A 15,182-nucleotide genomic window follows, 5' to 3' on the forward strand; every position below is an offset into this window, starting at 1 on the left:
AAGTTGTAAATTGCTTTCCATTAGCTTTAATTTATGAAAATATGCCATGAGAAGTCAGAAGATGTTGAATATGCACTGACACCAACACTCAGGGAAGGTTATGCCTCAGCTAAGGAGATGCTTAAGTCATTTGAAGGCTTATTTTAAAGTTCAAAAATAAAATTATTACTGCAGAGCCATCAACACAGTGCTTAGATAAAGGACATGATGGGAAAGCAATGAGTGACACTTTACATGAACAAATACCTTTTTATGGTCTATTAACAGTTCTGTGCTTGAACTAGTAGTTACACCCATTAGCTCCTAAATGGAGCATTGTTGAGAAGCACCGGACTGTGATATTAGGAATGATGTCGTCAGTAGAATAAAGTGATTGAAGAGTTGAACTATTTTCAAATGATAGCTGGAGAGATACTACGGGATCAATGAGTTTGGTGTATAGGAAACACAGGGAGTTAGGTGGGGAGCTCCACCCCTTTCAAATGCTGACTAGGATATGTAGAGGGTTGATCTTTTAGTTGGGTCCAAATAGTAAGTCACAGAACAAGAAATCAGGATGGATGGGGGTGTGATTTTCATGGACTCTCTTAACATACACAGGGGTACATTAGGGTTTACAGGACAAGAAAACCCAGCTGACTGAAAGGAAGAGTGTGCTGACATGGACTAAATGGGACCATAAGACCCCAGCAAGCAGAGCAGAGACCCTGTAGTCCTCCAGGCCAGTGGAGGACCCCTGTGATAATCTGGCACTGAGAAAGACATCCAGTCATTTGGCCAGCTTATGTAGTAGAAGTAATAAGAAAGCCTCTTGTTGGAGGTACAAGGACACTCAGCATTCTCAGGAAACAGGATGGATACCAGGATTATGACTATGCTTGTCATCGGAGATCACACCTGCTGGTGGGAACTGGGTTTCCAATGTGTTCAGTCTTATTGCAAGAAGCGGCCAGACTGAGTCATTAAGTATTGAATAACAGAGCCTGTTTATTTGCTACAGCCTTCTACAGATTATGAATAATAAACTCAGTACATCTATGTGGTAATTCTTCCTGTCCACCTCTTATTTACCAATTATATTTTATTCATTTTTTGGCCCCATAGTAGCTAGATAAATGCTTGCCTAGTTTGAGTTCTTAGAAAATGCATGGTTGTGTTTTCTCTTTGAAACTAACCTATAAGGTAAGGAAGAAAATTGTTTCAGTAGCTTGTAACAGGTCCTCTTAGAGAGAAGGAAAACTATTAGGTCAATGTTTGTCGGTAGATTTAGGGGAGGAAAGTAAGCCTCCTTAGTCAAGGACATATATAATGAGAAAAAGATGAGGATCTGTGATGCACAAGCAATTAATAGGCATTGGATGCTGGGTTAGAGCCTAAGAAGAATGGGAAAGAATTGAGGAAACAGGTAGGTATCTGAGAAGCAAAGGGGAAGTAAGATTGTTCGATGAGACATTCCCGATGGTAGGGGCTTCAACAACAGGGATGCTTAATATTTGGTCCTGTATTGTTAACATTATTGGGAATTTTATCTGATTCTTTGAATCCTCAGGCTTTTTGTATGTTTTATTTTGGACACAGAGGAATTCGAATGGTGTCCATAATGAGGCAATGTACTCTTGAAACACTAAGCTGAACCCTAAATTTAACTTAGAAGAAGCAGACATGGGAATCCCAGGTTGACCAGGTGAAGCATCAGTTCTAATTGGTTCCCTCCAGTAAATCTGAGAGGGACCTAAGTCTCCCTTTGCTGGTTGGGAGGGAAATCAATTTGTTTAATGTTTGGATTTAATTTTACAGGAGTTTTCAGTTCCAGACAACAAAAGCAAAAAGAAATTCTCTACTCATCTTTCCAGTTTGTAATTCAGTATGCATTTGGCATTTAAAAAGACATATATTCAAAAAAAATACATATATTCAGATCTAAAAGAACTTCTGATCACTATAAAAACACGTTTACAATCCTTCAAGATAATACATTTCTAAAATTAGCATCCTCCTGTGTACTTTCATATCCTAAAAGTCTATCTGAGACTCTAGGTGTGCGGAGCTAGAACTGCAACACCCAGGAATTACAGTGGATCTATAGAACCCTGTCCCTTGTCCTCATTACTTTTAATAAAGTCCTCTTCAGCACTATCTTTTGACATTGAGAAATCCTTCTTTCTAAACGACTTCTTAAATAATACTAATCTTTAAAAATTACCCTCAGTTCCTCACATTATTTTATTGATTTTAACAAGTCTGTAAGTACTTTTATTTTCACCATATACACATATGAGAAAACTGACAGTCATGGATTGACGTTTGTGTAGTTTAAACTTGTGTATGGGAACCAGCACCAAACTCACATCTGACCATCAGAGAACAGGAGGAACCGGTAAGTGAGGTAGGAGTCCAGCCACCATGGTCTGTTCCCAAAACTTTCCACATAGCACTGTGCCTTATATAGGCCAAAGGTGGGCCTTGCTTAAACCATTTAAGAAAAATATGGAAACGAAAGCAGAATCGCTATTACTAACGATGCTGGCACCTGGCAATGTCATAACATGAATTATACAATAAAGCAAGGCAATTATGCCAAAATGATTAATCAGAACTACTAAGAAACTTATATTATCATATATTAAAAATTCATCCTACACACGTATAATTCTATACTTGGAATTATCCCAAGCCAGACTCACTCCTTGGGAGTGAAAAAGAAGCACATTTTCTCTGCCTCTCTCTCACCTCCTCCTCCTAGACAGCAATAATAATAAAGCTAATTTAAATGTTATTAAAACATTTACACAGCATACCCATACTTTCGTATGAGTCTAATATTAATTATTGCGACAGTGGCACTGTAAAGTAGGAGTTGCAGGTGTACATATCTTATTTTAAAGATGAATAAATGTGAAGCATAACAAGTGTCATCACCCTGGTTAATTTCACACTACTCGTTAGGGGGTTTGTGCAGCTCAATCCAGTTTTGGGAGCTGCTCTCAGGGACTGTGGAGTAGCAGAGAGCAGAATCACTTTGAGTTTGAACGAGCCCATTATTGAGTTAAACAGATGTTTGGTATTTTGCATCACCAGCCCATCAAGCCTGCAGATAACCAGCTTCTCTCTAGCCACAATCATTAGATACGACTTTCCTTTCCACAGCTTTACAATGGGTCCCAGGTGCTTCTTAAATCCAATTAAAAACTCCTGAGCTGGAGTTCTTTTCCTTCTAGGAATTTCCTTCAGCTCTTAGCGTTCTTCTCAGGTTGTTAAAAGTTTTACCCCTTCGTGGCCCTGCTTGTAAGAACCTCTTCCGTACCAAACCACATTTTTCTTCTTTAGACCATAACCACTTCCCAAGAAGGGCCCAAGTTTCTTCCTTCTTTCTTTCTTGTTTTCCTAAGTCTCTGTAACTTTCCCCAGCCTGACTCGGATGGTTGCGTGCTGTATCAGATGCTGGCTGACTCACTTAATTTAGTAAGTGGTTTGGATGGAGACCTTGGCAGGCCTTCTCTAGGACAGGCCAGTGTTTGTGTAGTGGCTTTTCAATAAAACCCCAGGCCTTTACAAGGGTGAGAGAGGAAAGGAAAGGAACAGCAGAGATAAGAGAGAAATGATATGGAGAGAAAACTACTCAGTAAAGGGGTGGACATTTTGGAAGGCAGAGGGAAGGAGATTCACCTGGGGAGTGTTTTGGCTTCTTCATCTGAGATTTCTGCTGTGGCTCAGAATCAGTCTGCAAATTTCTTTGTCTCTCTCCTGTCTTCTTTCTCCGGACTCCTGTGCAGGCCTGAAGCTGCTTCTGTAGGGGACAAGGTGCGCACCCCTAGGCAGCCTTGGAAATGTCCCCCTTATTATGTTTTTCAGTTTACCAGGTAATTCCTCTACCAGGTTAAACTAAACTTATTCCCACAACATTTCTCCTCCCAAAAGACCTGAGTCATTCAAAGTTCTAGATACACAAACTTTCTATTCGAATTTACAGAACACTGTCACATTTTGAACCCCAGTGATACTATGTGTGTGTGGGTCTCAGGGTCATGTCTCAATGAAAAGGGCACAGTCTAGAAAACAAAAGAAACTTCAAAATCATTCCATTTCTTTACTAGTATTCACACCATCAAACGCGCGACGGCTAGTAATTATTAGGGGTACTTGAATCACTTCTGTCAGTAATTCATGTTCACATCTACTCCTCACAAGCACGCCCTGAGTTTTAGGTAAATCGCATGCAATTACTCCCATTTCTGTACTAAGGTTTGAGAATTTAGAGGTTAAATGACTTCCCTAAAGAACGTACAGCCAGCAGGAAGCAGAGCCAGGAGAGAAAGACTGGTTTTCCCTTCTAGCCCAGTACCCTGACCGTATCACAGGGCTTCCTAATAAACAGTAGCCTTTTCGTGAAACGATGAAAATGAAATGCCTTGTTGGTGGAGAAAACACTTAGTAAATTACAACGAATTGCTTAAGTTTTTCACCCCTATGAGAAACGCATAATCCACAGAGAACATTATGCATTTGTGCTTCATCTTAATGTCATATGTTTTCTCAGTGTTAAGGATTAAAAGACAATATATGGTAATTCTATTTAAAAATGAAACATACAACAAATGGTGTTCTAGCATAGGAAATGTCTGTTCTGTTGTCCCACTGTGAACCTAAGTTTATGGGTGGAGATTCTCCCAATTGTAACTGGAGTCCACGGCCACTGGTGGGAAGTTTTTATATGCTAAATTTGCTCCGCTGTATTTCTTGGTTCCCTTACTACCTGCAATGTGGAGTGAAGCTCTGTCTTTAGGTAGAAAGTCAACTTTAGAATCTGAATATTAAGATAAAAATAATTGTCTAATATTACCATAGTCCCAAGAGCCTTTTTTCTCCAATTAAATTGTTACCTCATTTCTTCAGCGTAAGAAGTTTAAAAATATCACAAACCGACTTACCTTCTAATTCAGAAGTTTTGGTGTATAAAGAAGTGGTGATTAGTAGACTTGCTATTCCTTGGATCTTTCTTATTTCCTCCCTTTTTTTCTTCCTTCCCTCCCTCCCTCTCTCCGCTCCTACCGCCCTTCACTCCTACCGCCCTACACGCCTACTGCCCCTCCTCCCGTCCTTCCTTCCTTTTATACTGAACTCTCAGGTTATCCCTTTTACCCCATAATCACTCTGGCAGCTGACTTGGATATGAGATAATAGTTCTCTAAGTCAGCAAGCCTTGCTTTCTTGAAGAGGCCCTTATTCAGAATAACAGCTGTGTTTTCTCTTTATTCTGCCATTGAATCTTTACAGTAGGACAATGTTATGCCATTTAATGAAAGAAAATAAATGAGCAAATTTATGTCATTAATTTTATCAGTCTTTTTAGGGAAATGATGTAAGCATGAAACATCAAAGACATTTTTTGAAACAGTTCAAATGTCTTCCAGTAGGTTTGATTGAACTGACTTGGCCCTAGGGAGGTTCTTAATGGATGATTAACAAAGGTATTTCAATCTTTTTTTTTTCTTTTCGCCCTAACCTAAAATGACTCTAGGCATGTAATTCTAAAGATTTTCATTCAGGGAACTCCAAAGAGCTTTAGGGTTACAGTCAATTCTAGAGTTATTAAAAATAATACAGTAATTTCCCTTTTAAAAATTCTTTGGGTGCTTGACATTTTTGTAGAAAAACCTACAGCACAACAGTTTCATACGTTAACACTTTTAAAACCTGGGCCCATGTGTTTCAGTTTCAACATAGTGTTGCTTTCAGAAAGCTTGTTCAACAGCCAAAGTAGTTCAAAATAATTCCATGTTTTACTTGTATGCTTTATAAACCGGAAGAGACTCTAAATTTCTTTTTTGATGTGACCATTTTTTAAAAGCCTATATTGAATTTGTTACAATATTGCTTCTGTCTTATGTTTTGGTTTTTTGGCCATGAGGCATGTGGGGTCTTAGCTCCCTGACCAGGGATTGAACCCACACCCCATGCATTGGAAGGCGAAGTCTTAACCACTGGACTGCCGGTGAAGTCCCATTGCAATGATTAAATGTCCTCTATTCTCCAGTCCCCTTTTCTGCCGAAGACCAGTCTCAAAATCCAGAGCAACTGTTCCTTTGTTCCTTCAAGAGATTCAATCTTATGCAATTGTGGCTTGTGGCTGATGATTAAGTTTTCAAGGCAAGTGTGTCGTGTTTGTGCCTGGTCCTGGGTCTGAAGTCAGGTGGTGGCTGTTTAGGAGGGACGATGGGTGTGAACTGGGAAAAAGAGTGAGGACAAAATGGAACCCCTATAGATGAGCTGGAACCTGCATTAGTTTCTCACTCCTCCAACTTTGATGACCCAGGTGGCATGCAGGAGAAGGTAGTAAATTCATCACAGGGCTCAACGTGCACCTGGCTCAGGTGGGAGAGAAAGTGCAGGAGGCTCCACGGGGAAGTTCAGGAGCTACAGGCTCTGTTGTCCTGCAAACCCAGTCAGCCATCAGCACAGCACCATCTGTGTATGCTGTGTCCATGCCTTGCTGCCCCTCAGCGACTTTCTGAGCATAAAAAGGGCCATGGCTGCTGCTAAACTCTCAGTTTCTCAATCCCATGCAAAAATGTCTTTTGTGGGCCACGATAAACCAGAACAACATAGGAGAGAAAGAATCCTGGAAAGTGCAGTTCTTCCATAGCTACATCGATGCAATATAAATCCAGCAGCAGGAAGGATTTGGCCTAGTTAGTATAGGGGTTTTTGTCTGTTTGTTTTTGTTTTGTGTTTGTGTTTTAGTAAGTTGGAGGAGGAGAAAGTTGGGTAATACTACCACACCAATTATTGTTGTCATATATCACTGATTTGACACTGTTTTTTATTTTGTCTTAAAGTCTTTTTTTTTTTTTTACTATAGTATTCTTGTGAAAGAGATAGAGATTATTTATTTTTCTTCCCCTTTTATACACTGTTGTAATTTCTGATCTGTAGAATTGCACTTAAGAAACGAAATCTATGTAGAAGGTGATTTGCCCAGTATCTCCCCTACAAGTCTATGGGAGAGTCAGAGCATTCCTGCTTAGTTGAAAAAACAATGACTTGAGAATAGGGAAACCTGGCATGACTTCTCTGTAAAAACTAAGTAATCTCTGGCAATTAATCTGTCTTACTGTGCTGCAATTGTTCTATCTGAAAAAAGGGAAAATAATGCACAAGATAATTTCTAAAATTATTAGTTTTCAATTTTAAAAAGTCTGGTTATATAACTAATACTTGTTTAGTATAAGAAATTCAAAGTTCCTAGCACAATTATCAGTGATTAGTAGAGCATCTCCTGGTTAGGAAAAAAAAAAAAAAGAGCTACTTTCCTACTCCTGCTGCTTTATTTCTTATGACTTTGAGTTAATTTCTAGTGTTCTTTCATTTCAACCTGAAGGACTCCTCTTTAGTTTTTCTTATAGGGCAGGTCCAGTAGTAAGAAACTACCTTAGTTTTTGTTTATGTGGGAATGTCTTACTTTCTCCTTCATTTCTGAAGACAGTTTTGCCAGATATAGAATTCTTGGTTAATGGGTTTTTCCTTTCAGCACTTTAAACCTTGTCTTCTGGCCTCATGGTTTCTAATGAGAAATTGGCTGTTAATCTTATTGAGGATCCCTTGTACGTGACAAGTTGCTACTCTCTTGCTGCTTTCAGGATTCTCTCTTTATCTTTCAACAGTCTATTATGATATATCTTGCTGTGGGTACTTTGAATCTATCCTACTTGGATATTGTTGAATTTCTTGGATATGTATATTTGGATCTTCCATCAAATTTGAGAAGTTTTGCACGTTATTTCTTCAGATATTCTCCTTCCTCCCTCCCTCCCACCTTTCTTTTCTTCCTTCCTTCCTCCCTCCCTCCCTCCCTCCCTTCCTTTTCTCCTCCTTCTCCTTCTCCTTCTTCTCCTTTCTCTCTCTCTCATTCTCTGCTATTTCTGGGACTCCTATAATGCATATTTGGGCAACCTACAGGTACCTTACTTTACTTTTCTTCATGTTTTCTTCATCCTCAGACTCAATAACTTCAATTGTCCAATCTTCAAATTAGCTAATTCTTCTTCTTTTTTTTTAAATGTACTGTTAAATTCCTCACGTGAAGTTTTCATTTTTGTAATTGTAATTTTCAGATCCAGAATTTCACTTTGGCTTTGTAAAAAAATTTCTCTTTACTGATATTCTGATTTTGTTAGTACACTGTTTTCAGTTTCCTTTAATTGTTTGTCTTTTTTTTTTAGTATACTTTAGCAGTTGTTTTAAAGACTTTGTCAAGTAAGCCCAACACCTAAACTTCCTCAGTGACTTTTTCTGTCAAGTTATATTGTTCCTTTCAATGGGTCATACTTCCCTGTTTCTTTATATGCCTTGTGATTTTTTTCTTTAACTGCTGTTGTTGGACACTGGACATAAGAATATTATAATGCAGTAATTGTGAAAAGCAGATTCTCCCCCTTCCCAAAGATCTGCTGGGGATTTTTCTGTTTGTTTATTTGTTTGCTGAAGGCTGTAGAGTCTATTTGTAAAGTTACTTCCCTGAACAATTTTGCAAAGACTATGTTCCTTGTTGTGGGTAGTCACTGAAGACTCTGTTCTTTAGCTTGTGTTCAGCTAGTGTTTTTGAATGTTAGGAGCTAAAACAACAAACAAACAGAACCCTACAAAAAACCAAACATACCCAAACAAAAACAACAACAATAACAACAAAACCCACCTCTCCCAGCATTTGCAGATTGGCTCTGTGCTGAGGCACTACTTCAACACTTAATCACAAAAATACACCACTGGAGAAAATCACCTACGTTCAACAAGTAGAAGAATGTACCACAATAAATGCATTTTCAGCAGACCATTCCCAATAGTCCCAATTCCAAGGTAACAATTTTGCCTTTGCAAGTGAGGGGGCAGGGAGTCTATAATCTGGTTACTATCTGTGAGCTGAGACTGCAGGGTATGAAAAAATGCTTAAGCCCATGCTTTTACTTATCACCATTAAAGAAAGAACAGTAGAGCCATTCTGTACTAGTACTATTTTCTAATCACGAGTTTCTCTGAGTTGGGCTTAGGAAACTTGAAAATTATGTTTTTCAGGGCTGAGATTAGATTTAGTTGAATTTCAATAGCAATCACTGGTCTTTCTGCCTGTACACCTAGACAGCAGGGCACAATCACCGGGTTCCAGGGTGAACTTGGCACTATTTTGGCATGCTCAGGGTCATCAACCCTTTAGGGTTGAAGATGCCTCTCTCTCTCTCTGGTTGTAAATATTGACTCACTTCATGAAAGACTAGAGAGGAGGGTTGTTGAAACCTCCTTCTGCACTCAAGGCATTGCATGCTGTTAGTTAAAATGGAATAAGTAAATATATTTACTGTTTAAACACAGTGTCCTAAGTTGTAACAAAGTAATTACTCATATTAATTTAAAATGCATTGCAAACTGAGCTCCATGCTGAAAATGACATTTTTGATCCAGTAATTAGCTGGACACATATAGCAATGGTGGGTCTGTGCCTTTTCTCATATGTCCTGCTTTCAACTAACTTTATAGTGCAGTTAAAAAAAAAAAAAACCTGTCAATACATGACCATGTCAAATAAACATATTATTGTTAATGACCATGCTATTAGCCACGTTATTAATGACCATCTCAATATATGAGCATGTAAAACATGATGAGTTTTTCATCATGGCCAAAACATATCATGAACATTGCTATCTAACAGCTAAGTTATTGCACAGAGATCTTGAGAGCTGGATAAGATTCTTCCTTTAGAAATGTGTATGGATTGGAGATTTTGCCATCTTGGCACAAAAGAAGACTTTCCAACTCTCTCATTATTCAGAAAGTAATTACATTAAAGTGAACTAAATAGATTACAAAGGAGACAAAAATTGTAATCTTGTGAAGATATAAATTGTAGCCAGTGATTGGGATGTGTTTCCACTATCACTGTCATTTGTAATCTAGAAGTTTTAAACTTCAATATATTCAATACATAAGTCATTATATTAGAAAATTCCATTTGAAAACTTAGAGAAGTTAGAATGGTTCAGATATAGACATATAGTAATTATGAAGGTATTTTATATGTTTATCCACTGATTTTTAAATATTCCTTTTCCGCGGACAAAATTCTTAATCTCTTAAATATTCATTAAGCTGATTTTAATGAAGCAAAGTAATAAAAATCATTTTGCAGCAATTTCATAAATGTGAATGAAAATATGGTGCATTATGTATTGCAAGTGACCCCGGCATCTTCAGCATGTGAACAGACTCTCACACCCCATTGTCTAATTTTACACTCTTCAATAGATGATTCTCTCCCAAAACAAAATACTTCATTCAGCCATATTGGACCAGTACCTGCAAAAATCAGATACAACTGTATTAATAAGTATAGTTTAGTGTTTATGTTTGAGTGGGAAAGAGCCATTAATTTATTCACCAATTTAACAAAAAAAATGTGTTGATCATTATCCATATACAAGTTCTGTGCTCTGTATTAAGATTCAAAAATTAACCCCCTGCCCCAGAAAATTTTATTTTCTGTCACTGTGTAACCAACTAAAATACTAAGTAATAAGAGGTGTAACAAAGGTGCATACAGAGTTCTATGAAATCATAGATTAAAGAACTATTGGTTTCCTCTAATGATTTAATAGTTTTATTTTTAAAAATAAGGAAGGAAATAAACTTTAATAATAATGGATATATGCAATGATTTAATGATCTATATGTATCTGTACAAGGCATATCTAGAACATAAGCAATCCTGGAGTTCTTTTCTTAGGTTCCAGTGTATTTCAGTTTGCATGTGTCTGGTTTACCAGACATGTTATCTATTTTTAATTAAACCAAGAGTAATATGATCAGCAAAGGGCTTATAAAATATCCTGCAAGAACACCATAGATTATTAAGTGCAAACGCAAGCAAACAACAAGAAAATGGCACAGCTAACACTTATTCTTTTCGTCCGAATTCTTCCTCAGACACATTAGAAGGAAAAATGGCCTGTCAGCATAGGCTACCTAGAAGACAATTAACTAAATAAACATAACCGCCACTTTCAAGATAAGGATATTATTTTATCAATGAATAAGAAAACAACTGTTTTTTTGAAAGGAATTCATGGCAGGAAAAGATTACTTTAAAACGAGTGTTTGGAAATGTTCTTCTGATATTCTCTAAAGATTTTTTAAGTGTATCACTATAAAAGTTTGTTCTTTTATACTTAAGACATTTGGGAGCAGAACCTTTGAAAAACTTCTAAATGAATGATTTCATTGGGTTTTGTTAAACATGTAATATTGCAAACCTCCTAATGAATTTTCAAGAACATTTCATGTTGTCAAGAAACTGATGATTTAGCAGCAAAATTTCAATAAACACCTTTGCAAAACTGGTGGATGGTAAATAAATATCTTAATACTGTAAGCATAATCAACAATGCATTTTTTCCATTTGAATCAATGTGTTAAAAGGTTCTCTTTCAGTCACAAGAGCTATATAAAGCATATTTGGAAATGTCTTCAAGACTTAGAAACATACCTTTGTGTAGTTCTAAAAGTTAAATAAAGACTTGTTTTTAACAGAAGCATAAATAATGGCACATATAATTACATTACTCTTAACTGATTTTTCAAATATTATGTCAGTTCAAGAAATAAAAATTAACAACATATGCATGGTTAATAATGTGCATAATTGTATAGCAGTAATGTGCCTATAATATATGAATAAATTTCCAAGATATTGGAAATTTTGTAATCACAATGTGGATAACATTTGACTGAACCCTAAAAAATGGAGGTTTTCTGTGTATGGAAAAGAAGTCATTCCATGTAGTGGGGGCAGCATGAAAATGCTTGATGTATTAGAACAGTTAATGGTCTCCTGGCATCTAAGACACAAAGTATATTAATGAGGGGAGGAGGACTCTTTGGGAAGGTTGGATAGAGAGCTGGGACCATGCTATAAACATTTTTGAATTTTATGTTGTGAGTCACCAAAAGAAATATCATCAGAACTATATTTTAGAATTGTATGTTTGGCAGAAATGTGGAAGCTGGATTGAAGAAGAAAAAATCTATAAGCTAAAAGAACAGTTAATAGGATGTTTATATAGATATTTTCTGTGAAGACATGTTTTTATTTACCCTTAGAACTAGGAAATTTTGATTTCCACATAGAAAATAAATAGGTTCATTCACTTAGTTTTTGAATAATTTGTACCTTCACCAGAAATATCCAAATACAAGAAAAGTTATATTTAGGTTTACATTATGAAGGTAACTGGAAATACTGTATTTTTCATTTCACATAATAGTAATTAAATCAATAGAATCCAAACAATGTTTCTATTAGACAACCAAAGGTTTTCCTGGGCTGACCAATTGTAAGAGTAGTAACTTGGACAGCTCAAGTGTTTTCTGAAATGTTTATAAGAGTATTAAGACTTTTCAACTTGAAATTTTAAGGCAGATAAAAAGGAAAAGATTAGGAGAATATGATCTCAAAGTCAGAAACCTTGCCAGGAATACTTTTTGGTTTCCAAATTGCTCTTACTAGGCATATCATGGTCCCTTTTCTGTTTGTGTTTGTATGTATGAGCATGTTTGTGAATGTGTGTTTATTTTAAATATATAAAGTCTATCTGAACTTTTTGGAAGTTGCTCCAAAGGGCTATTCAAAAAACATAGGCAAGGACTTCCCTGGTGGCTCCGTGGTTAAGAATCCACCTGCCAATGCAGGAGACATGGGTTTGAGCCCTGGTCCAGGAAAATCCCACATGCTGCGGAGCAACTAAGCCTGTGTGCCACACCTACTGACTCTGCACTCTAGAGCCCACGAATCACAACTACTGAGCCCATGTGCCACAACTACTTAAGCCTGGATGCCTAGAGCCTGTGCTCCACAACAAGAGAAGCCACCGCATTGAGAAGCCTGTGTACCACAATGAAGAGCAGTCCCCACTCACCACAACTAGAGAAAGCCTGCGCACAGCAATGAAGACCCAACACAGCTAAATAAATAAATAAATAAATAAATAAAACCTTCATAAAAAAACATAGGCAAATAATAACAATTGCACAAATAATAAAACTACTTCCATTTTAACATGTAAAGGAACCAAAACAGTGGGACATTTATGTATTGTATTTATTGCATTTATGAACATTTATAAATTGTATAAATAAACATAAATAAAACTTTTGGTGAAAGCCAAAAATCTGTTGTGTTTGGGAGTATGAGAACAGTGTGGTTCCATGGTTTCTGTACCCAGGGGACAGTGATGCTTTCACTCTACATTTTGTAGATCTAGTCACCAGATTTATGTCTCAGCAGTGCAGAATTTTTACAATCCAGGAAAAGAGAATTAAGGGTGACAATCCTCTCAATGTCTGAAGTATCCAGAGGGCATCCCCATAGGGGAAGCACAAGATAGATATTATTCAGTCAATGTGCTGACATGTGAGCACAAGTTTTTAGAAACCATAGTAGAGGAAACCATGAATATTAGAATACCAAAGCTGTAGTAATAACAATGAACATTTAAGTCCACTTTTTTAAGAATTTACTATGGGGCAGAAAATATTCAAAGTACTTTTGAGTTGTTATCTCACTGAATTCTCAAACAACCTTAAAAAGTTAATAAATGCTATTATAGTGTTGTTGAGGAAAGTGAAAATCAGAGAGAAAAAGTAACTCCACCCAAGGTCACATAGCTAATGCCTAATGGAGCCAGTATTCCCACCCTGGATCTGCCTAGTGTCAGTGCCTTTAATCAAAGATTTACTGCAATCCCCTGCATTATTAGATTTGGGCATTTAACAAATCTCTTTTGAGCACCTATGTGAGTGAACAAAAATCAGAATCCATTCTCTCTTGGACTGACCTTCTAGTGAAGGCTTCTGTTTTAGGTAAATGCAGCAACTGAGGTCACATGTGTAATTAGTGGCAAAGCTGATTCTTGTATTTAGAACCCCTAACTCATATTTCAGTGCTTTTCTCACCAAGAACATATGGATGTGATAAATATATTGTATTATTCAGTAACTCTGGTCTTATGCTATGTGGAAAAGATTCAGACACAGTGAACACGCTAGGTCTTTTCACATATAATTTAAAAAATTTACTTCTAATAACTTTGTAAAATATTGGCAATTATTTCCATTTCACAGGTAAACAAACTGAGACTCAGAAAGGATGCGTGACTTTCTCAAAACAACAGAGAGAATAGAGCCAAGCAACAGAGCATGATGACATTTAAAACTTAGAGCTATTCATTGACTACAAAGAAGCCCAGATAGTTATAAAAATAATTTTCAAGGATTTGCTGTTTTATTTTTATATTAATATATTTGGGACTATCAAGCCTAAGGAAAAAAATTATTTAATACTCATGTCCTATCTCCTTCCAAATTGTTTTCTGCATTAAAAATTAATGCCAAGGTAGCATAAAATGCCTAAAATTTTATCTTCATGTGCACCTCAAAGATTAAAAAAGAGATCTGTTTTTATTTCTTTAGGTAATAACTGTTACTCAAGGATATTTTTTCTTGCTGCTGTCATTGTTATTTTTTGCCTCTGAGTTATCCTTTCTACTAGTGGAAACCTATGCAAAATTGATGTATATATTTTAGAAATGTTTTTATTCTCTAGTCCTGTTTATCATCTATTTATCTATCTACCTAACCATCTATATATCTACAATTCCCTTTACAATTTGAAGGCTGCATAAGGAGGACAGATTGACCAATTTTGTGTTTCCAAAAGCAGACAACAATAACCGTGTTGTCCATGGCTTCTGGAATTTTATGAGCTTGGTTTGTGATGCTTAAGAGTATGCTTGACAGATGATACCATTTCCTCTTAATCTCTCTTTTAAAAAGACAAATATTGATATTTCTTTGAGGGATTTGAGTTTCCTTAATCTTCGGTAACACTGCTTTTATTTAAAAAAGTAATCATATTTCAAACATCAGCCAGATATACAGTGACACGATGAGATTTGAGATTAGCTCCTGAATGGATAAGTGGGGAAGCAAAAATCACTAATGGTTAAAGTCTCCGAACATCCAGTCAAGGCTGCGTGACGTGCATTTATATCACTTTAAAACTTCTAGTTGGGAACTGCTTTGTCAACAGTTTCTTCTTTGAGAAAGCATTCTGGGTTTTTGTTTTTGGATCAATGTTA

The 15,182-nt window shown here is 36.6% G+C and overlaps 1 protein-coding gene across 3 annotated transcripts in view; it reads right to left on the bottom strand.

Annotated features, from left to right (window-relative positions):
- Positions 1–9,999: 9,999 nt before the first annotated feature.
- Positions 10,000–15,182, bottom strand: part of MSR1 (macrophage scavenger receptor 1) — a 65,367-nt gene continuing 60,184 nt past the window's right edge. For all 3 annotated transcript variants that reach the window (XM_029226652.1, XM_029226653.1, XM_029226654.1), the window contains exon 10: positions 10,000–10,347. In XM_029226652.1, the coding sequence (XP_029082485.1) occupies positions 10,214–10,347 (134 nt within the window). In that variant the 3' untranslated portion in view covers positions 10,000–10,213. The remainder of the gene's footprint in view (positions 10,348–15,182) is intronic.

This window comes from Monodon monoceros, unplaced genomic scaffold, assembly GCF_005190385.1.
Source record: "Monodon monoceros isolate NGI ecotype Baffin Bay Population unplaced genomic scaffold, NGI_Narwhal_1 Super_Scaffold_17, whole genome shotgun sequence".
Lineage (NCBI taxonomy): Eukaryota > Metazoa > Chordata > Mammalia > Artiodactyla > Monodontidae > Monodon > Monodon monoceros.